At 40.1% G+C, this 26,771-nt stretch overlaps 3 protein-coding genes across 3 annotated transcripts; 1 reads left to right on the top strand and 2 right to left on the bottom strand.

Annotated features, from left to right (window-relative positions):
- Positions 1–1,513: 1,513 nt before the first annotated feature.
- On the bottom strand, positions 1,514–13,098 carry lcp2a (lymphocyte cytosolic protein 2a). Its single transcript, XM_054625485.1, is given in 21 exon segments — positions 1,514–2,019; positions 2,626–2,775; positions 3,183–3,257; positions 4,163–4,212; positions 5,402–5,454; positions 6,750–6,837; positions 7,019–7,041; positions 7,222–7,335; positions 7,678–7,697; positions 7,957–7,982; positions 8,262–8,339; positions 8,483–8,537; positions 8,621–8,659; positions 8,661–8,707; positions 9,173–9,362; positions 9,888–9,928; positions 10,362–10,387; positions 10,812–10,877; positions 11,390–11,436; positions 11,952–12,014; positions 12,605–13,098. Coding segments are annotated over 21 exon segments (1,479 nt in total). The 5' UTR covers positions 12,683–13,098; the 3' UTR covers positions 1,514–1,869.
- Positions 13,099–15,253: 2,155 nt separating this feature from the next.
- On the bottom strand, positions 15,254–17,990 carry zmat2 (zinc finger, matrin-type 2). Its single transcript, XM_054625463.1, has 6 exons — positions 17,909–17,990; positions 17,049–17,154; positions 16,837–16,960; positions 16,637–16,710; positions 16,318–16,463; positions 15,254–16,097 (listed from the first exon to the last, which is right to left on the bottom strand). Exons 1-6 carry the CDS (start codon positions 17,924–17,926, stop codon positions 15,954–15,956), a joined length of 612 nt encoding a protein of 203 aa, XP_054481438.1. The 5' UTR covers positions 17,927–17,990; the 3' UTR covers positions 15,254–15,953.
- A 3,179-nt stretch (positions 17,991–21,169) lies between these two features.
- slbp2 (stem-loop binding protein 2) lies at positions 21,170–25,912 on the top strand. The gene is made up of 9 exons (XM_054625456.1): positions 21,170–21,257; positions 22,017–22,220; positions 22,330–22,410; positions 22,765–22,845; positions 22,993–23,136; positions 23,459–23,629; positions 23,962–24,124; positions 24,324–24,453; positions 25,329–25,912. Exons 1-9 carry the CDS (start codon positions 21,205–21,207, stop codon positions 25,391–25,393), a joined length of 1,092 nt encoding a protein of 363 aa, XP_054481431.1. The 5' UTR covers positions 21,170–21,204; the 3' UTR covers positions 25,394–25,912.
- Positions 25,913–26,771: the final 859 nt, after the last annotated feature.

Genomic DNA, 26,771 nt, shown 5'->3' with positions numbered 1-26,771 from the left:
AGAAGCACACGTTTGTCCATCAGCGTCCCTCATGTACCTGAATCACTGGGTTTAAATATTGACGACTGGTTCGGTTCTGATGGAGGATTCTGGTCGGTTTCTTTTGATCGATCGATCAGATGAACAGCAGAACTCAGTGAGAAAGACTTCTTATCTGACTCAACCTCAGGTGATGCACCTGTGTGTGTGTGTGTGTGTGTGTGTGTGTGTGTGTGTGTGTGTGTGTGTGTGTGTGTGTGTGTGTGTGTGTGTGTGTGTGTGTGTGTGTGTGTGATGACAGTTGGCGGTAGCAGCATTAATCTTTGCCCCGCGGTGCCTTCGAGGGCGATGCAGACAAAACAACACACACAGTCTGAACTATAACTGACTGATGACTGTGATTGTAGTGTGGGGGGGGCTGCAAGGGCTTATGGGTAAAAGAAAGTACTTAATACCTTTAACTGTCAAATGGAGTCCAGTTGAAGTTGATCGGCAGATTAATTATAAATAACAACGTGCTGATCACATGATGAACCTCTAAAGCCTCTGAGGTTAAACCACACTGACGCACACAGAAGTAGTGATGACATCACCGCTACCGCATCACGTCCTCCCGTCAGGATTCACCGTCGTCTGGTGGCCCGGTGTGATCTTCTGACACGCACAAAGGGGGTTATGTTCAACGCGCTGTTCGTTGCTTTAGTCTCCAAAACGCAAGAGGGCATTCTGATTAAATAAAATGTATGTAGATGTTGTTAGCACTGTTAGCACTGTTAGTTCTGTTAGCACTGTTAGTTCTGTTAGTTCTGTTAGCACTGTTAGTTCTGTTAGCACTGTTAGTTCTGTTAGCACTGTTAGTTCTGTTAGTTCTGTTAGTTCTGTTAGCACTATTAGTTCTGTTAGCACTGTTAGTTCTGTTAGCACTGTTAGTTCTGTTAGCACTGTTAGTTCTGGTAGCACTGTTAGTTCTGTTAGCACTGTTAGTTCTGTTAGCACTGTTAGTTCTGTTAGTTCTGTTAGCACTGTTAGCACTGTTAGTTCTGTTAGCACTGTTAGTTCTGCTAGCACTGTTAGCACTGTTAGTTCTGTTAGCACTGTTAGTTCTGTTAGTTCTGTTAGCACTGTTAGTTCTGTTAGTTCTGTTAGCACTGTTAGTTCTGTTAGCACTGTTAGTTCTGGTAGCACTGTTAGTTCTGTTAGCACTGTTAGTTCAGTTCTGTTACTGTTAGTTCTGTTAGTTCTGTTAGCACTGTTAGCACTGTTAGTTCTGTTAGCACTGTTAGTTCTGCTAGCTGTTGTTTGCATTGTTAGCACTGTTTGTTAGATTTCTTGCTCTGTTAGCGCTGTTTTCACCGTTAGCTTCAAGCTGCCTGCCGTTAACATTGAAAGTTTATCAAGAGCTATTTATCCCACTTTTCACTATGAAGTTTAAACCAATTGACTCAATTATTAAATATTTCAATTCAAAATATTCAAAATATTTTGAATTGAATCTGCTTCTGAGGTTCATAAACAAACATCATTAAACAAACAAAATGTAATCTGTAAATACAACTCTGGAACTTGGGATTTATTTAGCTCAGCTTCAACCATAAACATGCATAGTTTGAATGTGGATTCTACTTTAATGTTGTACAAATACAGCGTTCATCCAACATCTTGTCCTGGATGTGTAGCGTCATACAGACGTTAAATGTAAAACCTTTAAAGGTTTGACACAAAGATACAAACTGTTATTAATAAATCTTTAAAAAGAAGCAAATGAAGCGACGCGAAGAAACCAGAACTTTTCACTGTCGGTCACAGAAAAACAAATGTATTCTGTTTGTTGTTTTCCTCTGGTTTAGTTCTGTGATCCGGTCTGATCCGGTCTGATCCGGTTCTATCCGGTCAGGACCACTGCTGCCGGCTCATGTGGTACCCGGCCGGGTCGGAGAGCTTACACTGGTTCTGCTGGCCGGGGCTGCGGTTCTTGGCGTCGATGAGGAGCAGGTAAGACTGGGAGTAATGGGAGACCATGCCGCTCACTGATGGGAAGATCTGGACACACAGGAGGAAAGTACATTTACTCAAGTACACCTGTGAGTACTTCCTTCTCATATTCCTTTATACTTCTACTCCAATACATTTATCCGACAGATTTATTTAATTTATTTTGAAAACATGAAAAATGAAAAGGTACATTGTGTTTCATTAGTATTATACTGTATTACAACACAGTACCTATCAGTGAGGTATTTCTACTTTTACTGCAACTGAGTATTTCTACTGTGTGGTATTAGTACTTTTATTAAAACTGAGTGTTTTTACTGTGTGGTCCTAGTACTTTTACTGTAACAGTGTATTTATACTGTGTAATATTAGTACTTTTTATATAACAGAGTATTTTTACGTTGTGGTATTAGTACTCTATACTGTCACAAGGTTTTTATAATCTGTGGTGTAAGTACTTAAGCTGTAACAGAGTAATTATACTGTGTGGTATTAGTACTTTTACAGTAACAGAGTATTATAAGTGTGTGGTATTGATACTTTTACTATAACAGTATTTTTACTGTGTGGTATTAGTATTTTTACTAAAACCACTGCACTTTCTCTAATGTCCACTAGGGGCTGCTAAAGACACCTCTGACAGATTTGTTTTACCTCCTGGGCTTTGAGTCCGGTTCCCAGCAGGAAGTTTTGGTTCTGCTGTCGGATCTGTATGTTGTAGACTTTGTCCTGGTAGAGGACCATCAGGGTGAAGGGCTGGTTGGGCTGCTGCCGGGTGCTGTCCCTCACCAGGTACGCCCCGTCCTCAACAAGACAACAGGATAACACGTGAGCTGGACTCAGTACATTCACTCAAACACTGTACTCTAGTACTAGTAGTAGTTTCTACTCGTAGGACTAGTTTATTCAGTATTTTTCATTTTATTCCCCCGTTATCTTTGTCTTACTCCTGTTTGTCATCATACTGAGTGTTGAGAAATACATTTCCCATGATGCATCAGTGGGTTTAATTCTGGACTACAACTTGAGCCCTGTGGTTTCTGTGTTTCATGTTTCACTGAGTGTTTTTTTTTTAAGTAATAATAGCTGAGGGAAAACTGGCAAATGAGAAATGTTGCTCAAAACAGTTTTATTCCATTTAAAATAAATAAAAAACGTTAATTTAAAAGAAAACAGGAAGTGAACTCTACTTTTATTCTCAGCTTCGTTACCTTATTGACTTGTTTCAGACATCCCTCTGCCTGACTTCTGGTCACTTTGCCAACATACCAGCGAGGGTCCAGCTCCTACACAAACATGAAAACATCTTATTATCTTGTTCTTATAGTAAAGATTAGTTTTATTGTTTCATCAGTTTGTCTGGCTTTGTTCAGAATCACTGTTGAGCTTTCTGTTGTTTTTATTGCTTTGTCTGTCAAAACACTTTGTAAACTCTGCTTCTAAAGTTAATATTATTTATTTATTCATTATTATTATCATCTCAGCTGTTCAACAGAACAACAAACACAATGACGACTACACCACCTGCTGTCCACACGGTGAAGAACATCCACAGGAACACCTGTTTGATCTTTAAGTTTATTTTTAATAACACTGCTTGACAAGGACTAAATTAAATAAAGAAAAACAAACAGGTAACATATGAATTTAATACATAAACAAACCTGCATGTACTATATGTATGTGTGCATATATTAAGGTTATAAAATAGGGATTTAAAAGTAGATACTGATCATTTTTAAGTCGAGTAAAGTAACAGCTAACAGGACCTTAAGACTGTGAGCAGGTTTATGAGGACGCAGTCATTCAGAGATGTGTGGGGCCATGAAGTGCTTTAAATGTTTTATAGTAAAATGTTAAAATCTGTATTTAAGACATTAAGAAGGAGAGAAAATCTCTTTACTTCTGTTCTGGAGTCCGTCACAGTGATCTGAAGGGGACGAAATGAAAAGTGTGTCTGGGAAGCTCAGAAGTGAATAAGAAACTTCTTGTTTTGCTATCTTTGTGAGGACCCACAGTTTTAAACGTCATAGTGAGGACATCAGTTATTAGGTCTTCAGGAGATCCGTTTGAGGATCAGGACTCTGTTTTAAGGTTCAGAGCCAGAGGAAGACTTAAACCATTGAGGGTCCCCACATGACAAGACAGACAAATGTGTGTATTATGTGTGTGTAGGCGTGTGTGTTGTTACCTGTGTGTGTGCTGTCGTAGGTGGAGAAGGACGAAACGACTGTCTGACCGCTGCACACACACACACACACACACACACACACACACACACACACACACACACACACACACACACACACACACACACACACACAGAGTCAGTACAGTTCTTACTGATGGTGATAGTGGGCGGCTGTGGCCCGGCTTCAGCAGTCGATGTGTCCTTGGGCAAGACACTTAACCCCAAGTTGCTCCTGAAGGCCATCGGTGTGGACTGATGATGAATGTTAGTTAGAGTCTGATGGTGGCACCTTGATGGTAGCCTGTCATCAGTGTGTGAATGGGTGAATGATATGTAACATACTACTGACTGTAAGTCGCTTTGGAGAAAAGCGTCTGCTAAATGACTGTAATGTAATGTGGAAATGATGTAATAAACCTTCTGCAGGACAAAGCAGCAGTGTGCCCTCTAGTGGTTGAACAGGGTCATTACAAGACTGTCCTCAATAATTTGTTCTCCACATTAATTTAAGTAAAAATAAATAAATAAATATAAATAAGAGGGAACGCAACGAAAATGAATGTTTTATCACATTGACATTTGACACTAACGTTAATAACACCACCTAATGTTTCTGACGTGTGTAAACATATTTATTTAGATTTGTGGTGACGACGGGGTTAGAAACCATTAAAGCCATCAAGAGAGCAGTAAATGCTCATATATTCATATTTACAGTCCATATTAGTTTACATGTAGTTCTACTGTTTCATATTGTACACCAGTTATAATTTCATGTTTAATATTAATTTTTCATATACAGTCATACTGGCTTTATTTTGATTCTTTGGCAAATTGTTTTCTTTGAAACTTTCATGACAAAAAAAGCCACATTTAATTGAATTGTTGGCGTATTTAAAATAATAATATCTTTTTTGCAGTTTGCACAATAAGAATTGTTCACATTCTGCAACTGTTTCCTGCATTTATTTATTTGTATATTGCATAATTTGTGGGGCAAAAAGCAAACAATGGAGTAATTTAAGCCTTAAGTTTATACATTATAAGATTAAAAGTTATTTTGTAATATTCTATTAACTCCTGGCTGTATAATTCGCCACCATAAACTCATATAAAGGCGATATCCACATGAACTCAAAGTGTCTCATGAATGTAAAGTTAGTCCTGTTTGAATGGAGCTTTACTCTCAGCAGGAATCAGAATATTGTGGAACTTTTCCTTTAATGTTTGAGTTCTTACCAGACTGCAGTTTGTGAGGCAGAGATCCTGCACTGGGAACACTGGGAGGCAGACTGGTCGGAGACAAACAAAAGAAACACATTGTTCATCAAACGTGACAGAATGTTGAGCGGTGTGGTTTATAACTTGTGTTCTATTAGGACAATCACGTGATATTCATCTTTGCTTATTTCATAATGCATGAAAACAATTTTATACAGTGAATCTGAACTGTAAATATGGTTTTCTTGAAACAGCAATTGTGATTGTGTTGTTGAAAATTATATTTGTAATAAAGATGTTGATGTTCTAACCGGGCGGTGAGCCCCAGGGCTCCGTTCTTGGGCCTCTGTTATTCCTTGTTTACCTTTCAGTCTGTTTCCTGTTTTATTTTGTAAGTTCACACACTCTTTTCCTGTATCATGACTGGTTTTACTTCCTGGTCTCTGTGATTGGCTGCTGATGTGTTCCAGCTGTGTTTGATTCCCTGTCAGCTCATCTGTCAGCTGTTCGTGGAGGTTCTTCTGTTTGTTTATGGACACTCAGCTGTAAGTTTACCTTTTGCTTTAAATGATTGAACTCTGCTCGCTGCCTCCTGAGATTGTGACATTGTGTCTTCTACAATGTTTGCAGATTTGATTCTCCCAGATATTATCTAGTTAGAAAGTAGTTCTGGTTTATCTGCTTATGCAGAAGGATTAAAAGCAGGCAACATTCTCATTACAGATCTCTCTTGATAATAATAAAAGGTCAAAACTTCTGCCATGTTTCAGATTTGATCTACCATGTTTCAATTCAGTTTTAAAGCAAATTAAAAAAGAACTGAGACAAAGACAATGTAAATATTTATATAAAAAGATGCTGACAACAGAAACGGCTGATTAGTCATATGAGTTAAATGTTTGCTATGTCAGAATTTACAATGGTGTTTCCATAAACCATTTAGTTTACCAACTCTTTTTCAGCACAAACCAATACACCTTAAGTGAGCGCAAAAACATTTTTTATGAAATTTTGCATACAGCTTTTCTAATGTGATACTTTAAATTAAGCATAAAAACATACACATCCGCCTACAGATTGTTAGTAAAAAAAGTATTTTTGTTTGGCTTTTACCTGTTCATATAAACTCAAACAGTTGTTTTAAAAGAAAGGTATTAAAAAAACAATGTGTAATACAAGAGTAGAAGAAGACCACTTATAATCAAAACATTAAAAAATAGTTTCCCTGATAGGTTGGAGGATTTTAGTTTATTTTCTTTATTGTTGTTGTTAAAAAACTGAAGTGGGCCTACAGTTGAACCCTGTGGTACTCCAGTACTGACAGGATGCATGATAATTACTTTTTTACCATATTATTTTTTCATACCTGTCTCCTTGGTGTGAAGGGAGTCCGGGGAGTCCGGGGCGGGGGGGCAGACTTTTACCGGGGAGGGGGAAGGTGTTGTGTTTAGGAGCTGGAAGAGAGAAAATGTATTTAAAGAACCACTGTGATATTTTGGGATATGCTTTTGTGCATGGAATGCAAAAAAACTAATCTCACCTTCGTTTTGCTGATGAGAGAGAAGAGAAGAAAAAGAATCAGAGCTCATTCTGGATAAATTAACCTTCACAATAAAACTCTGTCTGAACAGAAACTTACCTCTCTCCTCCCATCAAACCTGTAAAACCAAACCACATACAACAATCTGATTATTATCAAAAGCTTCAATAAGCTGTTTGATCTTTATCATGAAGAATGGGAATAAAAACATTAAGATGACAACAGTGGTGACAATGACTTCAAACACTGTGAGGTAATAAAGTGACTGGATGAAGAGTTGTTTAATTTGATGAATGACCTGTTGGGAGGAGGTCTGGCGGAGGAGTTGGTCCTGCTGACGGAGGTGGAGGACGAAGGAATGACGGGTGGTTTGGACCAGGTGGGAGGATCGGGGGAATCAACCTGAGGAGGCCTGAAAACATTAAAGATTATGGGTATGTCATATTATATTATATTGTATTATAGTCTCAGATAACAATAATCAGCCTGTAAATATATTTCATCCATAGCCTCCTTCTACTTGTCTTAATATTTAATATCTATTGTTTTTGTTTTGTTTGGTCACCTTGATCAATGTTTACCATTGTGAAATGGTTAACATACAAGACAGTGTCATCTGCATAAAGATAGATATTATAACTCCATGTTGGAGTGACAATATTGGTTAAATGTAAATAGTATAGGACCCACCACAGACCCCTTTGGTGCCCCCTCATTTATTCCTAATAATTAAGAACAGTGTGTCTGAACCTACCTCCGAGAATGTGAGCCCGGCTGTGAAAAAAAACACAAATAGAATTAAAACAATAAAGACCAAAGTATTTTAAAGAAAGTCACAGGAAGCTTTTCAGCCTCCCTGATGATACGAGTGGAGTTCCTCAAGGTTCTGGTCTCGGTCCCGTTTTCTTTTCAGTTTTCTAAATTACACATATCATCGGTTTGTCTTTAATTTCTAAATGTGAATACTGAAGTAGTATTACATGATAACTGCTGTGTGCTGTTAAATCAAGTTTGTTTAAAAAGAAAAACTCACCTTGTCCATTGTGTTGGGTTGAGGTCCTGTGGAGCAGAGAAAAGTTAGTTTCCTCATGATTAAAAAATCTGTTTAATACCTTTTATACTCTTTACAGATGGCCAATACATCACATTTAATCTTTTTTTTCTGTAACATTATTTGAGAAGTATTAGGAAAGAAATTCATTTTTACTGATCTTTTATTTAAAGAATACACTGTCAGTGTTGACTTTGGTGCATTTACGGTTCTTTTTCAGAGTAATGAAGTGAAACCAGTTGAAGGAAATCAACTAATCAGGAATACTGGTCCTGGTCCAGGGTTACCTCGGACGGGGGACGAGTTCGATCCTGAATCTCGGCCCGGTTTGTTGCCACGAAAGATCTGCGGCGGCCCTGGAGGGACTGAACACAGAATCAAAGAGACTCTTATTGATCTGTGATCAGCTCGACCGTCACTGTGAGAGATCTCAGAGACAGGAGGACTCTGTTTCTTTATGGACGTTTATTATCACCAGAGATGATGATGTAAGTTAACGCTGACTCACGTTTTCCCCCCCGACAGTTTGGGGAGACGTCTCTTCTGGAGGAGGACGACTCCGGCTGCACAAACACACAGGAGGAGGTTTGGTTAACGGACAACAGACGAGAACAGTTTAACACTCAAGATTCAAAATGAGACTCACCATCCGGGGAGTCGATACTGACAGGTTGGAGGCTGGGGGGGCGGGGACACACAGTAGGGGGCGGGCCTCTGGATGTCACATGGCTGTCTACACACACACACACACACACACACACACACACACACACACACACACACACACAGTGTATTAACAACAGTTTACTGGTTTAACACACACACACAGCGCCCCCTGCTGTCCAGACTGAAACACGTGGAAATATGAACACATGATACACACACACACACACACACACACAGTGATTAGTCAGTGTATTAACAACAGTTTACTGGTTTAATGTGTTCTATCATCATGTCTGTCTACTCTGTGAGCTGCAGCGCCCCCTGCTGTCCAGACTGAAACACCGTGGAAATATGAACCTCTTTAAAACATGATACTACTCTGTGACAGTAAAAGTACTAATACCAATTTAATGAGAAGTTGAGATTGTATTTCTGACGACCCGAAGCTACAACTCTGTTCACAAAATACAACGTAAAGTACTCCGTGGTGCTTTCAAGTGCGTGTGGATAAACGAGGCTTTATGTGGTCTACCTATGTAATCTTCATCTGAGATGGGCAGGCTGGGGATCAGCTTGTGGACCAGGTCCTCTGGTGGTTCGGTGGGAGGGGGCTCGTAGTCGTTGGACCCGTCCAGGTCTTCGTTGGGGGACTCGTAGTCGCCCTCGTCTTCGTCATCACCGCTGCACGGATTCTCATAGTCACTGTCGAAGTCTTCATCATCCTGACGGAAGGGGAGAAAGAATTCAGGTCCTCTACTGCAGTAAAAAGTACTAATACAACACTGTGATAGTATTCTGTTACAGTAGAAGTACTAATACAACACTGTGATAGTATTCTGTTACAGTAGAAGTACTAATACAACACTGTGATAGTATTCTGTTACAGTAGAAGTACTAATACAACACTGTGATAGTATTCTGTTACAGTAGAAGTACTAATACAACACTGTGATAGTATTCTGTTACAGTAGAAGTACTAATACAACACTGTGATAGTATTCTGTTACAGTAGAAGTACTAATACAACACTGTGATACTATTCGGCAACCCAACTTGCTCGTTTATTTTACGAGGGGTTAAAATTATCCGACTTTAGTTTAATTTATGACATATTTCATAAACTATTCATATTTTTTGTGTAAAAATCTTAGAAGCCGACTCAAGTAAAAGTACCTTGATTTGTACAACAGTACATTTTCTGGTTTAAAAGACACAAATGGAGAAAAAAGAAAAAGATGAAGACTTACAAACTCGTCTTCACCCCAACCCTGAACTTCAGCAGTCGTGTCTGCAGAGGAGAAATATACACAGATCTATATATTTATATATATTTACACTATATATTTCCTTTAACTGTATTGATCATCAGAGGATACATTCAGTTGTTGCAGCAGCGCAAAGAGAAATAATTCAGATAGAAATAATTCAGATAGATAAATAAAACTTAAAAGTAAATGTACATAAAGTACCTTCAACCAATGTTGTACTTAAACTGATACTGCAATACTGCCTCATGATGAGTAATAATATACCATCTAAATCAGAATAATATATAAAGGATAAGTCTGTATTAATATAGAAATATAATCCAATAATATGAATAAAACAATTTAACATAAAGTATGACGTCGGGCGGAATTTTATATATAATAAAGTTCATCATTAATATAATCAATAACATGAGAATATATGTGATCAATGAATGGAATCAAAGTTCCTACCTGGTTCATGATATTTAGGTGTTGATCTGTGATTGAAAGAAAAAATATACATTTTTATTATTATTATTATTTCTCATCACAAAGTACAAAGTTTGTGGGTTTGAAACTGTCGGCTGAATCACATCATCAGTAACAATCTTTAAAAACACAGTACTGTTGATAAAAGTACACCTGCTACTTCAGTTATTACTCTAAACTGTATAATAATCCCATAATATCTTAAATTCGAACCAAATGTATCTGTATCTGTATCATTGTTTTAAATTTGACTTAATTATAAGTTTCACTAACACAGAAAGACAGAACGAAGCTCAGGGTTCTTTAAAGAGCAGTTCATATTGAATCTATTCATAGACAGGAAGATGAGTTCTCTGCGAAACCAAAAGTGTTCTAAATTTAAATCTGTAAAAACTGAACATTTAATCAACAGTAACAAAAAACAGTTCTTACTTTTTACCAAACAGGCCTCTTCTCTCCTCTTTCTTGCTGATTTCAGCACTGAACTTTGAGATCATCCTGACGAGACAAATAAAGGTTATTCAAAGAGACAAATAAAGGTTATTCAAAAGTGAAGCCATTGCTTCCTGTGTTAAAGCTGCATTCTCTCTGCTGTCCAGCAGGGGGCGACTCCTCTGGTTGTATAGAAGTCTATGAGAAAATGACTCTACTTCTCTCTTGATTTATTCCCTCAGTAAACATTGTAAACATGAGTTTATGGTCTCGAAATTTGGCATTTTGTTCATTACCATCTTGTTTTTTGTGCAACCCGTAAACCGGAAGTGACCATATATGGAGTGAGGAGGAGTGAGGTAGAGACGCCGTATACGTCTCTGGTGTCGACCTGTCAATCAGTGTGTAGCCCCGCCCTAAAGCATCCCCTGCTTTATGGTCTGTTTGACTCTAAATGGAGCATCATTTACTAAATGAACATCATGCTGTATTGAAGAAGACTTGAAACTAGAGATTGAGACCATAAACTCATGTTTACTGTCAATAAAGGTTTCAATGATCAGCTGATCAGGACTCACGGAGCGTGAAGTTTAGGGAACTTCTGGAGGTCGTTGTCACTCAGATTCTACAGAACGAGAGAGAAATGTTTATTTCATCATGAAGACATTTAACAATCTCCTTCTCTACCTCCCCTTCTCCTTCTCTACCTCCTCCTCTCCTTCTCTACGTCCTCCTCTCCTTATCTACCACCTCCTCTCCTTCTCTACCTCCTCCTCTCCTTCTCTACCTCCTCCTCTCCTTCTCTACCTCCTCCTCTCCTTCTCTACCCCCCTTCTTCTTCTTCTCTACCACCTCCTCTCCTTCTCTCCCCTTCTCCTTCTTCTTCTTCTTCTTCTCTACATCCTCCCATCCTTCTATACTTCCTCCTCTCCTTCTCTACCTCCTTCTTCTCCACCTCCCTCCTCTTCATATCTACCTCCTCCCTCTCCTTCTCTACCTCCTCCTTCATATCTACATCCTTCTCTACTCCTTCTCTCCTCTCCTTCTCTACTTCCTCGTTTCCTTCACTACCTCCTCCTCACCTCTCCTCTGTCAGGAGGATTTCACTAAAACTTTATTCATATTTTTGAATGAACTCACCACGAATCTGGCTCCGTCGATGGAGTTCTTCAGAACCACTTTATCACAACCCGTCAGGTTCATCTGAGACACACATTTGGATGAACACGTTTGTTTGTATGCAGATGACACAGTCTTGTATATTCAAATACCGCCTCATCTTATAAGCAGCGGCTCAGAAACTAACGTTACAACATTCACAATTAATTAACTGATAAAATACTCTAAGAAACAGGAGGTCTTAAAAATCTTCATTCTAGTAGATGTTTTGCAGCCAAATCAGATTGTTTACTTTGTTTATAATGCATTTAATACTTTGATCACTTAGATAATCATTTAGATGAGGATGTATTTTAAAGATTTTGGAACTTCTTGTATTGCTAATAATAAAGCAATGTTGATTCTTTTCTTTTTTAATTGTCTTTTTTCTCACAAAATAATCAAAAAAGAACTGATAAGAGTCTTGATTAGAGTACTAGTATTGATAGAATCCTAAGGATACCCGTCCCAGCTGTATCAGAAAGACGTCCTCCTGTCTAACTGTTTAGATAACAGATAACGAGGCGCCGACTGAGCTGGAATGAACTGATCGCGAACGGCAGCAACTCTCAGTTTCTGTGTCCAGAAACAAAATAAAGAAGAAGAAGAAGAGAGGAGGAGGACAGAGGTCTCACCCTCTTCAGGTAGTCTGCCAGCTTCTGAGGGCTCCACCCCGACACCACCGTCCTGGACGGCACTTGGTCGGCGCTCATCCTGCGTCCTCCTCACAGAACCTCCTCACAGAACCAAACCAGAGAACCTTCACCGAGAGGAGAACCTCATCCAACCCGGAGATGAGCTGTTACTCTCCCCGTCCTGCCGTCTCCTTCAGGCCTCGCTGCTCAGCACACTCGCTGCTCAACACACTCCTTCCTGAGAAAATGCAAAAACTTAAAGTCTCGCTAAAAATAAAATAACTGCCGTCCGTCCGTCTTCACAAAGTTTTTACTTCCTCAAAATCAACTCGGTACTTTTTATGTGAAGAGCATAAAAAGCAAAGTGCAGGCCGACATGTCGCTGAGGAACCAAAATGGCTTCCTTCTTTCTTCCTCTCTCTCTTCCTCTCCTTCTCTGTGTCTATGTCTCTCGTTCATCCCTCCCTCCGTTTTAGAGGAAGTGACTGTGCAGCGGGGGGTGAAGGCATCATCATCACAACCCCCCGTCTGACCACAGAGCGGAACAGTTGCACCCACTTGCTGCTGCTGCACGACTTCAACACTGATAGAAAAGCAGGAAGTTACAGACTCTGGATCAGTTTGAGAGCTCGGTCTGATGCTGCAGCGACAGTTCACACTGAACTCATGTCAGATTAATGGAGTCCTCATGCATCAAACTGCAACTTTGGTGAACGTACTTGCACTATTTATCTGACAGATGTGTTTCAAACTTGTTGTGATGTCACCTGATTTATGAAAGGACTCAACCGTCGGCAAAATCCATCCACGCACATTCATCACAAACTGACAAACCTTCAAGTTCCTCTGCCTTTTCTGATGACTCAAAGAGGTGCATTGTGGGAGTTTGGATACATAAATAAATACCCACATGAATAACTGGCAGTCACAGTTGATGTAACAGAGCGGCTAAAGTGTGAAAATGCAAATAAACCAAAATAGCTTCAGCTTTGCCCTGCGTCTAAAAATCTTTAATTAACCCTTTAATGAGTGAACCAGAGGAAGAACACAGTGAAGGTGTTTAAAAGATTAAAAAATGAACCAAACAAAATGTTCAAAAAACTTCAAACACAACCCAATTTCTGAAATGCATTTCGAGGAGTAAGAAACAAGGAGCAAGATCAAGAATCGATGATCGAGGAGCGAGGAACGATGATCGAGGATCAAGGAGCGAGGATCATAGATTGAAGATGAGGAGCGAGATTCGAGGATCCAGGAGCGATGATCGAATCAATGATCGTATCGATGATCAAGGAGCGAAAATAGAGGAGTGAGGATCGAATAGCGAGAAACATAGATTGAAGATGAGGAGCGAGGAGCGAGGATAAAGGATCGAGGAGCAAGATCAAGGATTGAGAGGCAGGAGGCGGGGGGTGACAGATGAGGATCGAGGATGATTCAGGTTGAACAGTTGTAGAAATGATGTGAGAAGTTAAGAGGACACAACTCAGAGACATAACGAGAGACAACGTGTTGTTTACTGAATGTACCTTAAACAGTACAGGACTTTAGTAAATGTACTCCGAGACAGCTTCTCTAAACTCTCTTTCATGTTCAGTCTTTTTCTGTTTTTAATATCTGTTGAATTCGTTTAACACCCTGAGGTAAACTTATATTAAGTTGCTGCCATCATTTCATATGTGGACCTGGAATTAATTTAAAAATGTCCATTTGTGTAGAAAATATTTTGCAGAGGAGATGAGGGGCTCTGTCGGGTTCATTAATGGTATATGTATATATATATATATATATATATACATACACACACATGTATAGCTCCCTCTGCTGGTTAACGGTTGTATCTACAGAGTGAATTGAAACATTAAAGAGGAGCTGAAACATCAGAAGTTACAATAATTCATAAAACAGTCAGAAACTTTTGTCACAAACTGACAAACCTTCAAGTTCCTCTGCCTTTTCTGATGACTCAAAGAGAGTTGTGGGAGTTTGGATACATAAATAAATACCCACATGAATAACCGGCAGTCACAGTTGATGTAACAGAGCGGCTAAAGTGTGAAAATGCAAATAAACCAAAATAGCTTCAGCTTTGCCCTGCGTCTAAAAATGTGTGAACCAGAGGAAGAACACAGTGAAGGTGTTTAAAACATTAAAAAATGAACCAAACAACATGTGAAGAGTTACTGGGTCTTTCTCCGTTCCTGGTTTTGTGCCTCTTGAATCCTCGCTCCTTGATTCTCCAACTTGTGACCCTTGAATCAATCTCAGTCCTCCAACTTTACTCAACCCAATTTCTGAAATGCATTTCGAGGAGTAAGAAACAAGGAGCAAGATCAAGAATCGATGATCGATATATACACACATAAATATATACATATACACACACGTGTATAGCTCCCTCTGCTGGTTAACAGTTGTATCTGCAGTGTGAATTGAAACATTAAAGAGGAGCTGAAACATCAGAAGTTACAATAATTCATAAAACAGTCAGAAACAGGACGAATCAGAGACTTTAGTTTAGTTTGATGTTTAAAGTCTCTGTACCACGATGGAAATATTAAGTTCTGTTCTTTAGAATGTTATTGATCAGATGTTTTAAATATAAATAAATCAAATCTCATCTATGAGACTGAACACAGTTTTTCTCTGTTAACCTTGTTTTTATTAACAAAAAGATTTGCAATTTAAATAAAAGCAGAAGCTGACAAATGGTCCCTGAAGGCAACACAGCATCATGACAGGTTAGCATGTTTTTTGGTGATGCGTTCACTGAAACAATCAATAAGAAACAAAAAACTGTGTTTATTCAAATCTGAATTTTCCAGCACACAAACAGAACATGATGAAAATTAAACTAACATACTAACATCTAAAACATTAAATTTGTTGACTTTAATAATTAACTTTTGAAATACTTTTCATGCCGAATGAAAGCAGGATTTTAATTCCCAATTATTGACATTAAATATTCAGTTTTTACGAACTATAAACAGGCATTTGGATGTTTGTATCAAAACTTTAGATTTGAACTTGCTGAATATATTTTTGTATGAAGATCAGTTCATTCTGAAGAGGGGGGGTATTTTATCCGCATGTACTTGAACGCGTGTGTTTTGTCCGTCTGTCCATCGTCTCTCTTTAAAAACAAACAGTTATATGTAACGATGAAACAACCAAAATAAAAGCACGACTGAGGACAAACAGCTTTGAAGATCAGAACGATGACGATGACAGAGAATCAGGACTGAATCAGGACTTCCTGTCTTTAGAGTCTGGTTCTGGTCCAAAGTCCAGCGGACTGGTTTTGGGTCCCGGGTCACGGCGGTCCTCCCCGAGGAGCCGCAGAGTGTCAGTGAGTCTTCTTGGACGAGCCGAAACCGGAGAATCCCATCACGGCCGCCATCTCGTCGTCCTCCTCGAAGTCCACGTCTTCCTCCGCTCGCCGCTTCCTCTCCTTCTGCTTCTCCTTCTTGTAGGCCTTCGCTTTCTCCTCCTGTCAACAGAGAGGACCATCAACACCAGAACTACAACTCACACTGATACTTCCTGTCCCTAGAACTACAAACCACACTGATGCTTCCTGTCCCTAGAACTACAACTCACACTGATACTTCCTGTCCCTAGAACTACAACTCACACTGATACTTCCTGTCCCTAGAACTACAAACCACACTGATGCTTCCTGTCCCCCCCAGCTTCCTCCTCCTCCTCACCTCCTCTCTCAGCTCCTTCATGCGCTCCTCAAAGTCGTACTCCTTCTGTTTCTCCTCCATCTTCTTCTTGTTCGCCTCAAAACGTTTCTTCACCTGATCGAGAGACGAACGCTCCACTCTCATTGACATCCCCAAGTTCCTCTGGTCTGTTCACACACAAAACACAGTTACACTTAGTTAGACACACGCACACACACACACACACACACACACACACACACACACACACACACACACACACACACACACACACACACACACACACACACACACACACACAGTGATCTGATTGGTTGTCACATCGTCAACGTTAACTCACGTTTCTTGCCGTTGATGTGATCTAAGAAGTTGATGGAGTCCTTGACGACGCAGTCACAGACGTTACAGTAATAACTGAAAGAGAAGAAGAAGACATCAGACGTTACAGTAATAACTGAAAGAGAAGAAGAAGACAGCCAATCAGAGCGAGGCAGCAGCTCCTAAAGGCCTACGGTTCAGACGTGATGAAGGTGTTCCTACCCGCCCATCTCGGCCTGAGGAGTGGTCTTCGTGATGACGATGGTCTTCCCCAGTTTGGACTCCAGATCCACTTTGTAGTCTCGGTGACGCAGCATGTCCCGCTTGACCGGCGGAGCGATTTTCCCTAAAACACAGAGAAGACTGATGTCACTTCCTGAACTCAAAGTCTCTAAATCAGAGGTGAAATCAGTGAAAACAAATGAAAGTCTCACCATCTCTCCTCTCTTTGTCCCTCTCCTCAGACAGACGTTTCTGAGCGAGCGTCTCATACTCGTCTTTGTCCCACTTCCGACGGAAGTCATTCTTACTGTTACTGGACTACAAGAGAAGAAGAGGAAGAGGAAGGTCAAGAGTCAGAGAAGAAGACGCAGCTGCTCCCTTAGAGAAGATAATGAACTCACAATGTCAGTAATCGTTAGGTTCAGTCACAGATAAGTGTTTTACTTTGTTATGAATCAGATGTTATATTGAAGTTTTTCTTCTATAATAACTGTTAACAGATACAAACAGAATCATTAAGACTCTGGAACAGTTTTTACATGAATCCTGTAGAAGTTGTACTTTGATTATTGATCAGTATTGATCAGTAAAGAATGAGTCTGAAGAACAGCTTTGATGAAGTGTTCCAGGCTTTTATTGTGAAACTCCACACACTGAAACAGGAAGCTTAGATTCAAACTACTGAACTAAATATCATGTTAGTGAACAACAGATTAACTCAGTGTGTTTAATCTGATGTGTTTGAGTTAATGACCATTTTATTGTGAAAGAATCTGACCGGAAGTCGTATTGTTGCTAACATTAGCAGCTACAAAGATGATGTTATGTAGAGAGGAACCAACGCAAACAATGAAACGTAAAGAGAGGTGTCTCTCTCCAGGCTAGCTGCTAGCTGCTAGCTGTGAGCTAAGGCGGCGTTTCTACCCGTTCTGGCCCGCTATGGCCCGCTCTGGCCCGTGTCCCGGGCTCTCCGGGCCGGTAGTCACGGCCTCTCTCGGGCTGAGGTGAAGGTCGCAGAACATTCAACCTCATTTCATGTTTTTAACAGTGAAAAACAAAGCCAGGAACTCACCCCGCTGCCGGACGCCATCTTGTTTACGCAGTAACGCTTTACGGCTTCTGTCGCGAAGACACGTTTACGTCTTTTTAGAAACAGCGCCCCCTGCTGGAGCGGAGAGATACGACGTGAGAGCAACAACCTGCTGGTGAAATAAAGTAGTTCATAGTGGAGACTTACTATTTCATAACATATGTATTTCATCTTTGTATTTGTTATAGTATTGTGATTTATTTAAATATTATATAGGTGGAGGCTTTAAATAAGCCCAGTCTTCCTGCAGCGTGATATCATTTATCAATGGTATGTTTTTATATTTCTCAATAGTGCAAATAAACTAAACTAAACTAAACTAAACTTAACTAAACTAAACTAAACTAAACTTAACTAAACTAAACTAAACTAAACTTAACTAAACTAAACTTAACAAAACAAAAAACTAAAAACTAAACTAAACTTAACTAAACTTAACTAAACTAAACTTAACTAAACTAAACTAAACTAAACTAAACTAAACTTAACTAAACTAAACTAAACTAAACTAAACTAACTTAACTAAACTATTAAACAACAACACAGGTGGCTGTAAAGGCCGCTCATTGGTCATCTAGAGTTGTATAGTTGTATTATTTACATTATGTCGTCCTAGGAAACGACAAGATACAAAGTAATACTGACACAATGCAAATGAAAGTACATCAGAAACAGAGTCGTACATACACAGAAATGGAACTTAAAGAAGGACAACAAAGGGCAGCGTAGACATTTAACTACTGTGTACAAATATAAATATTTATAAAAAGGTACAGTACCAGTCAAAAGTCTGGACACACCTTCTCATTCAACTACTGTGAAGAATCTAACATATAAAACATACTCTGGTTTGTTGAGCATTTGTTTGTTTACCACATAATTCCATATGTGTTCCTTCATAGTTGTGATGTCTTCAATATTAATCTACAATGTAGAAAAAATAAAATAAAGAAATAAAGAAAAACCAATGAATGAGAAGGTGTGTCCAAACTTTGGACTGGTACTGTAAATATATGAACATAAAACACAACAACAACCATGATCAAGATGAAGTCAACCCTGGTGTCTTTTTACCCTTTTCTCTTCAAAACCACTCTCACTACAGATCATCATGTATGTACATCAAAGCTTTATATGTACTACCTAGTATTCAATTCAATTCAATTCAGTTTATTTTGTATAGCCCAGAATCACAAATTACAAATTTGCCTCAGAGGGCTTTACAATCTGTGCACATGAGACATCCTCTGTCCTTAGACCCTCACATCCTCTGTCCTTAGACCCTCACATCCTCTGTCCTTACACCCTCACATCCTCTGTCCTTACACCCTCACATCCTCTGTCCTTACACCCTCACATCCTCTGTCCTTAGACCCTCACATCCTCTGTCCTTAGACCCTCACATCCTCTGTCCTTAGACCCTCACATCCTCTGTCCTTAGACCCTCACATCCTCTGTCCTTAGACCCTCACATCCTCTGTCCTTACACCCTCACATCCTCTGTCCTTACACCCTCACATCCTCTGTCCTTAGACCCTCACATCCTCTGTCCTTACACCCTCACATCCTCTGTCCTTACACCCTCACATCCTCTGTCCTTACACACATCCTCTGTCCTTACACCCTCACATCCTCTGTCCTTACACCCTCACATCCTCTGTCCTTACACCCTCACATCCTCTGTCCTTAGACCCTCACATCCTCTGTCCTTCCCTCACATCCTCTGTCCTTAGACCCTCACATCCTCTGTCCTTACACCCTCACATCCCTCACATCCTCTGTCCTTACATCCCTCACATCCTCTGTCCTTAGACCCTCACATCCTCTGTCCTTACACCCTCACATCCTCTGTCCTTAGACCCTCACACCCTGTCCTTAGACATCCTCTGTCCTTAGACCCTCACATCCTCTGTCCTTAGACCCTCACATCCTCTGTCCTTCCCTCACATCGGCACAGGAAAAACTCCCCTAAAAACCCCTTTAACAGGGAGAAAAAAGGAAGAAACCTCTGGGAGAACGACAGAGGAGGGATCCTTCTCCCAGGATGGACAGAATGCAATAGATGTCATGTGTACAGAATGAACAGCATAACAGAGATACAACACATTCAATGTATATGACATAAATGATTCATATAATAAGACTACTTATAATAACAGCAGCAATTATTACAGTAGAATTATAGTTATGAAAATAGGGATAGTAATGTGATTAATAATAATAATGGAAGTAGCAGTGGGTGTCAGTGGGCTCACAGCAGGAGGCACGACTACGGTCCAGGTACCACAACGATTCATGGAAACCTGCAGAGCGAGAAAGCAAAAGGGCTTCAGGGTGGAAGTAAAGCTAAAATGCTTAATGGTACAGGTAATAGTAATAGTAATGTGACTAGTAATAATAATGGTGGTGTCAGCAGGGCCGTAGCAGGATGCACGACCACGGTCCAGGTACAGCCACGATTTATAGAAGCCTGCGAAGCGAGAAAGCACAAAGACTCCAGGGTACAAGCAAGTCAATAAGTGTAATAGTACAGGCAATAATAATAGTAATGTGACTAATAATGATAGTGGTAGTAGTAGTGGGTGTCAGCAGGGCCTCAGCAGGTGGCACGATGACAGTCCAAATATAACCCCGATTCCTGGGAACCTGCGAGACGAGAAAGCACAAGAACTCCGGGGAAGAAGCCAAATCAGTAATGTGCATAAATAGGAGATTAATACATAAAGAGGTATCTCATCTATGTATAAATACATAGATGAGGATTATCCAGTGACAGTGGGCCACCTGTCGGTCAGCACAGGAACTAATACTATTTAGCTGAATATTTTATTTTTACTTGTAGAATATTTTACTTTGTGGTATTTCTACTTTGACTGTAGAGTCTGAAAACCTTAAAAGTAATATACCGAGTGATAACTCTCTTCATCATCACATTTATATTGTACATATTTGTAATTATTGTTTTCTATATTTATGTTTCTGACTGTTGCAGTGCTTTGTTTATATTTTTATTTCCTCTTATTGTTAAGCAACAAACACCAGGCTCGTTCCCAGTGAATGAAAACCTACTGGTAATAAACATATATATAATAATAATAATAATAATAATAATAATAATAATAATAATAAATAATAATAATGTTCTGATTCTGATTCTGGCGGGCAGGCCCCGCCCCCTCTCAGGTGCGGCAGCAGGCCCCGCCCCCTCTCAGGTGCGGCTCATTAAAGAGCTCAGAAAGCGGATCAATGGCGTCCGACGGCGCCAAAGTCAAAGTGCGATGATGTCAAGCAGCGGAGTGGAAACAGCTCAGAGCCCGCTGCTCTCCTCCAGGTAGTACACACACACACACACACACACACACACACACACACACACACACACACACACACACACACACACACACACACACACACACACACACACACACACACACACACACACAGGTAAATGTCACCGTTTCCACCGTGCACGGAGCTCAGTCACGTCTTCATCAGACTTCCTTTAAATTATTATTTTATTATTATTTTATTTTTTTTAAGTTTGATTCAGTTTTTAAAATCTGTTAAACTCCAGAAAATGTTTGATATGTTTTTGTATAAATGCATAACATATATATATAATATATATATATATATATATATATATATATAATATATATATATATATTATATATATTTATATCTAGTTAAATGTAATGTGCACCGTTTGTTCACATTAATTAAGCAGCAGGTGATTAAGTAGGTCTGTGTGTTTTGCAGACCTGGGTTTTGCCTCTCAGGCTCCAGCTCTCCTCTGATTGGTTGAGGTTGTACCTGCAGGCTATTATTTTTCGAATTATTTGAAGTAAGTTTTCTCCTAAAGGATGAAAGTATTTTTAGTAAATAAAGTATTAATGAAAACAATCCTTGACGTGTTCAGGGAAGATTGCGACAGGTGTCCAAGAGGAAACTACAAAAATGGCCGACAGAGCGTTGAAGAAATACAAATGTAGCGTGAACGCCCTGCGGACCGAGCTGGTTCTCCACTGAGCGTTTCCAAACGGCTTCTTCTCGCCGTCCGTCCTCTCTGACGAGACGTTTGTGTCCTCAGCTTCTGTCCCGGCTCGTGGTCGTGTGCCTGTGCAAAGAGCTGGTCGGACGCCATGTGGAACGGCCTCCCTGACCCGCTGCTGACCGCTGCCCCCAGAGGCTCCACCCCCAGAGGCTCCGCCCCTAGAGGCTCCACCCCTAGAGGCTCCACCCCTGAGCCCTGGCTCCTCCCCGGCTGCAGCTCCGTGTTCGACAGCCTGGTCAGGTGAGAAACACAATGACGTCATCTTTCACACCTGTGTAGAAGAAGTACTCCGATCTCCTCTCCTCTGGTTGTGTCCTCTTCCTCCTCCTCATCCTCCTCTTCCTTACAGTAACGCGTCTCCGGTCCCGTCTCCTCCGGCTGTCAGCGGTCTTCGAGGACGAGAAAGAGCTGTCAGCAACAAATCTAGCAGGTTCAACGGTTTTATTTTAACAGCAGACAACTGTGAAAGCATAGCTTAGCATAGCTTAGCATGTAGAGTGGAAACAATAACTATTTTGTGTTTTTATATTATTCAGTTTAAAAACGTGGCAAGATTCCTTTAAACCAAAACACCACCGAACCTAAAACTACCTTCAGATAATAAAGGTCTGGTCTGGTCTAGACGGTCTAAACTGGTCTGAGACTGTCTGGTCTAAACTGGTCTGGTCTAAACTGGTCTGGTCTAAACTGGTCTGAGACGGTCTGGTCTAAACTGGTCTGGTCTAAACTGGTCTGGTCTAAACTGGTCTGGTCTGAGACGGTCTGGTCTTGCCCCCCCCTGCAGGCCGTCCATCCTGGAGCGTTGTATCCTCAAAGTGTCCACCAGCAGCGTTGCTGTTGGGACGGACGATCTGGACAACAAGAGGTCAGTGAACGTAGCTGATGAGGAAATGAGGCGTTCAGGTGCTTTTGTAGTTCTGATACCTCCAACACTCAGATTAGATTATGTGAGCTCCTGAGATTTCATTCTGCGTGTTTAAACCTGACCCCTGACCTCTGTGCGTCCCTGCAGGCCCCCCTACGACCGCTGCTACCCCGTCCTCCTGGACCCGGCCAACACCGAGACCAACGGCGCCGTTCTGAAGCGGCGGCAGAAACAGATCCAGTACGGCAAAAACACCATCGGCTACCAGAACTACCTGCAGCAGGTCCCCAAGTGAGGAAACACTCCTCCTCCAACAGGCCTACATGTAGCCGTTAGCATCTATCATATTAGCAACGCTTTTCACAATAAAAGTGGAATTAGAGCTGAATAAAAGCAGCAGAGATCCCCTTTAACCCTCTGAACCTCAAAAACACACTGTTTATATTTAGCTGTACAAACTGTCACTATAGCAAGATTTTCACCTTTCCAACAGTCCTTGAACACATCATGTGTGATGCAGGCTTCAGATGGTTAAGACAGGAGGCCGATGTTGCTACAGACGGAAACTAAATCTCTGAATAATCAAGAACTCGTTGTGTCTGCTCCTCCTCAGGCACCTGAGGGACGCTAAGCTCCACCCCTCTACTCCCAACAAGTACAGGAAGTACAGCCGGCGCTCCTGGGACATGCAGGTGCGTCTGTGGAGGCGAGCGCTGCACCTGTGGGACCCTCTGAACGACAGCCAGCCGGACGGAGCCAACACCCTGGACCCAGTGGAGCAACTGTAGGTGGAGCATATGTCTATTATTATTATTATTATTATTATTATTATTATTATTATTATAAAAAATGTTTTAAATATAAATTATACAAGTTTTTAAATATAAATAATTATATTAAAAATAATTAAATATAAATAATTATGTAAAAAAATAATAATTAAATATAAATAATTATATTAAAAATAATAATTAAATATAAATAATTATGTAAAAAATAATAATTAAATATATATGTAATTGTGATGTTTTTCAGTATTTTAAGGAGGAAACTCTTTGTGAAAAACTTTTCCTTCTGGTGACTTTAAGCTCCTTTTTTGTGAATCTTGTTTTTTAGGCAGAGCCAGCTGGCGAAGATGACCTCTGACCTGTTTGAGGACGGAGGAGACAAGCAGAGAGAGAAGGAGACTCCAGCAGCCTCTAAAGCCTCCTCTGTGTCTCCTCTGTCGGCCGTGACGTCTCTGGAGCTGCCTGGACCCTGGAACGTCCCACTGTCCCCGGTAACACCTGAACGCCCCGCTGCATTAATAAGATTCAACACGTATAGCTTCATCTATAGTCTCCACAGCTGCTCACTGATACTCTTATCAAACAAACAGGGAATAGAGAGTTTGTTGGGGACTATTTTCAGCAGCGGATGGATCCACATTTCCTGCTCAAGGGAAAGGAACTTGTTTGAACACAGTTGTCTTCCATCAGGAGGCTGAGATGAACCACAGGACTCTCCGTTCTCCTCCAGGACTCGGCTACTCCTTCAGGAGGCAGCTGACCGCCGGAGACAACATGACCGACTGGCTCCGCCTCCTGCTGGAGGCCGACGGCGTCCCAGGTGAGGTCACGGGTGGAAGAAGATTCAGTAGAAGTACTAATACCACAGTATAGAAATACTGTTACAAGTCAGATTTTGAATGCAGGACTTTAATTAAACATTGTCTTTATTTTTCCTCTATCAGGTCTTCTTTCTGACTATTGGAAAGAAAACATTTATTTTACCATTTTATGTTGTTTTTTTTGGCATCTGTAGATTTCTCCTAAAGACTAATTTACATATTTAAACATTACGCGTTAAACAATCCCCTTAAATAAAAGTAGAAACAGACTAAGTACCAAAAGATCTTAAAGTGTTTTCTTAACCCCTTAGACTATTTAAGTACCAAAAGATCTTAAAGTGTTTTCTTAACTGGATGATATTTATTGATGCATTAATGTGTTCATCACTTTATACTTCTACTACATATCAAAGACTTAAAGCTGAAGATGGGAATACTCAAAAGTACAAGTACCTCGAGGTGTATTTAAGTACAGTAGATGACTTGATGTATTTAGCTAGTGCCAAACATAGAATAAAAATAATTGGTGACAGAAATCTCCCACGTGACCTCCTGAGGAGCTCTGTAGAAAATGTTCAGCAGTAGACTAAAGAAACGTTTTAACCCTTCAAACAAAACATTAAACACCAGAGAATATCGATCCATGTATCTGTAAGAAGTCATCCCATTGGTTAAGACATCTCCTAAAAGATTTATGATTGACTGAAGTATGAAACTGTTGAGAGAGCAGAAGTATTTGTTATACTGTCGGGTTTATCAGCCAAAGAAGCTCTGAGAAACTCTTTACATTTTTTAAAGTTCCACTCCGGCTTTTGTTTTTATTATCTGTCTTTATAATTTGACTCTAACTTGACTCTGTTGTGTTTTCCGGTAGATTTCGGTTCTGATGACCAGCAGGTTCCTGTGTTCTCCGACCAGCTCTTGTGGAATCCGTACTGATCGATCCGAAACAAACAACGGAGCATCGTCTGTCAACGTCTCGACTCCTCGATGATGATGTGGATCCGGCTGAGTTTGGAGTGAAGTTGGTGTGTTTCCAGTATCCAGGGCATTTGTCTTTTTAAGATGGTTGAATAGTTACTATAACGACAGCAGGGATGTGATTGGTCCTGATCCATGAGGAGGGCTGCGACCTGAAGAGAACCCAGAGGAACCGCCTCCTCTCTCAGCTGAACGCTTGACCCGAGCATGGAACTATAGTTTACACTTTATATATTTCTGTTGAACTGATGGAGCACTTCTCACCTGCATCGTGTTTTAGTTTTAGAGTCCTGCACTGATGGAAAAGCTATTTATTTTGTACTTGGAGCCACTTATTGAGTTTGGTGTCACTTTATCGCCTCTCTGCAGGCTGTTGTCTTTGGTCCACCGTCACTTCATGCTCTGATGTCTGTCTGGATCAGGCTCCAGCTCCTCCTGTTTTCTCAAAAACAAAACCCTGTTTGATGGGGGGAGGGAGGGAGGGGGGGGGGGGGGGAGTAGGCTGTCGCTTTGTGTTGTTGTGAGTTTCCTTTTACTTTTTTGTGTCCCTCAATTTGTCATTTTGTGCTGCTTGAATATCGAGAGCAAAGCTGAAAGATTGATTAATAAAGATGTAAATAAAGTGTTTGAAAATTCACAGGCTGGCCCGTTTTCTTCTCTTACTGACTCTGGAGTGTCGGTCCGTTGTTTCATTGTGTTGTGTAGTAACAAACGGCAGCTTTTTATTGATACTTCAAAGAATATTAACAGTTGTTTGTATTAATTTAAGAATAAAGATGTTCAAATTTACAGTTAATTATTGTTATATTTACTCCTTTTACAAATGCCCCCCTTTTTTTTTTTTTTTTTTTTTTAAACCTGTATTCTCACAACAGTTCATTCATATTTAGTTGTTTTCACACAACTCAAATAAAAATGTACAAATATCTTCATTATATCCAGTGATTTTGAACATTTAGTTTCTAATGTTATGACTTTGGGACATATTCATCAACATGCATCAGATGTCAACACTTCAGAGTAAAGTTTCTGGTTATTGAAAGTCAGCGACTTGGTTTAGAAATGATAGAAAATATCTTTAATAAAAACCTCAGACATTTGACTCTGCTGGTTTAAACATGGACTTATTTGTTGAACTTATTATTTTTTCACTAGAACATAAATACTACATACAGATAATACAGTAAAAGAAGTAACCTGTCATTTCAAGTATGCAGCGCTTTTTAAAACAAAGTGTTTTGTGGTGGTTTAAATATTTCATGAGGCGAATAAATTAAATTAAAATGATTAAAAAAAACAGACATCAGAGAAGACATGTTGGAAATAAAACATTAAT

The sequence above is a fragment of the Anoplopoma fimbria genome, chromosome 24, assembly GCF_027596085.1.
Source record: "Anoplopoma fimbria isolate UVic2021 breed Golden Eagle Sablefish chromosome 24, Afim_UVic_2022, whole genome shotgun sequence".
NCBI classification, from domain to species: Eukaryota; Metazoa; Chordata; class Actinopteri; order Perciformes; family Anoplopomatidae; genus Anoplopoma; species Anoplopoma fimbria.
The sequence above is the reverse complement of the archived record's forward strand: the minus strand, read 5'-3'. Positions and strand labels throughout refer to the sequence as shown.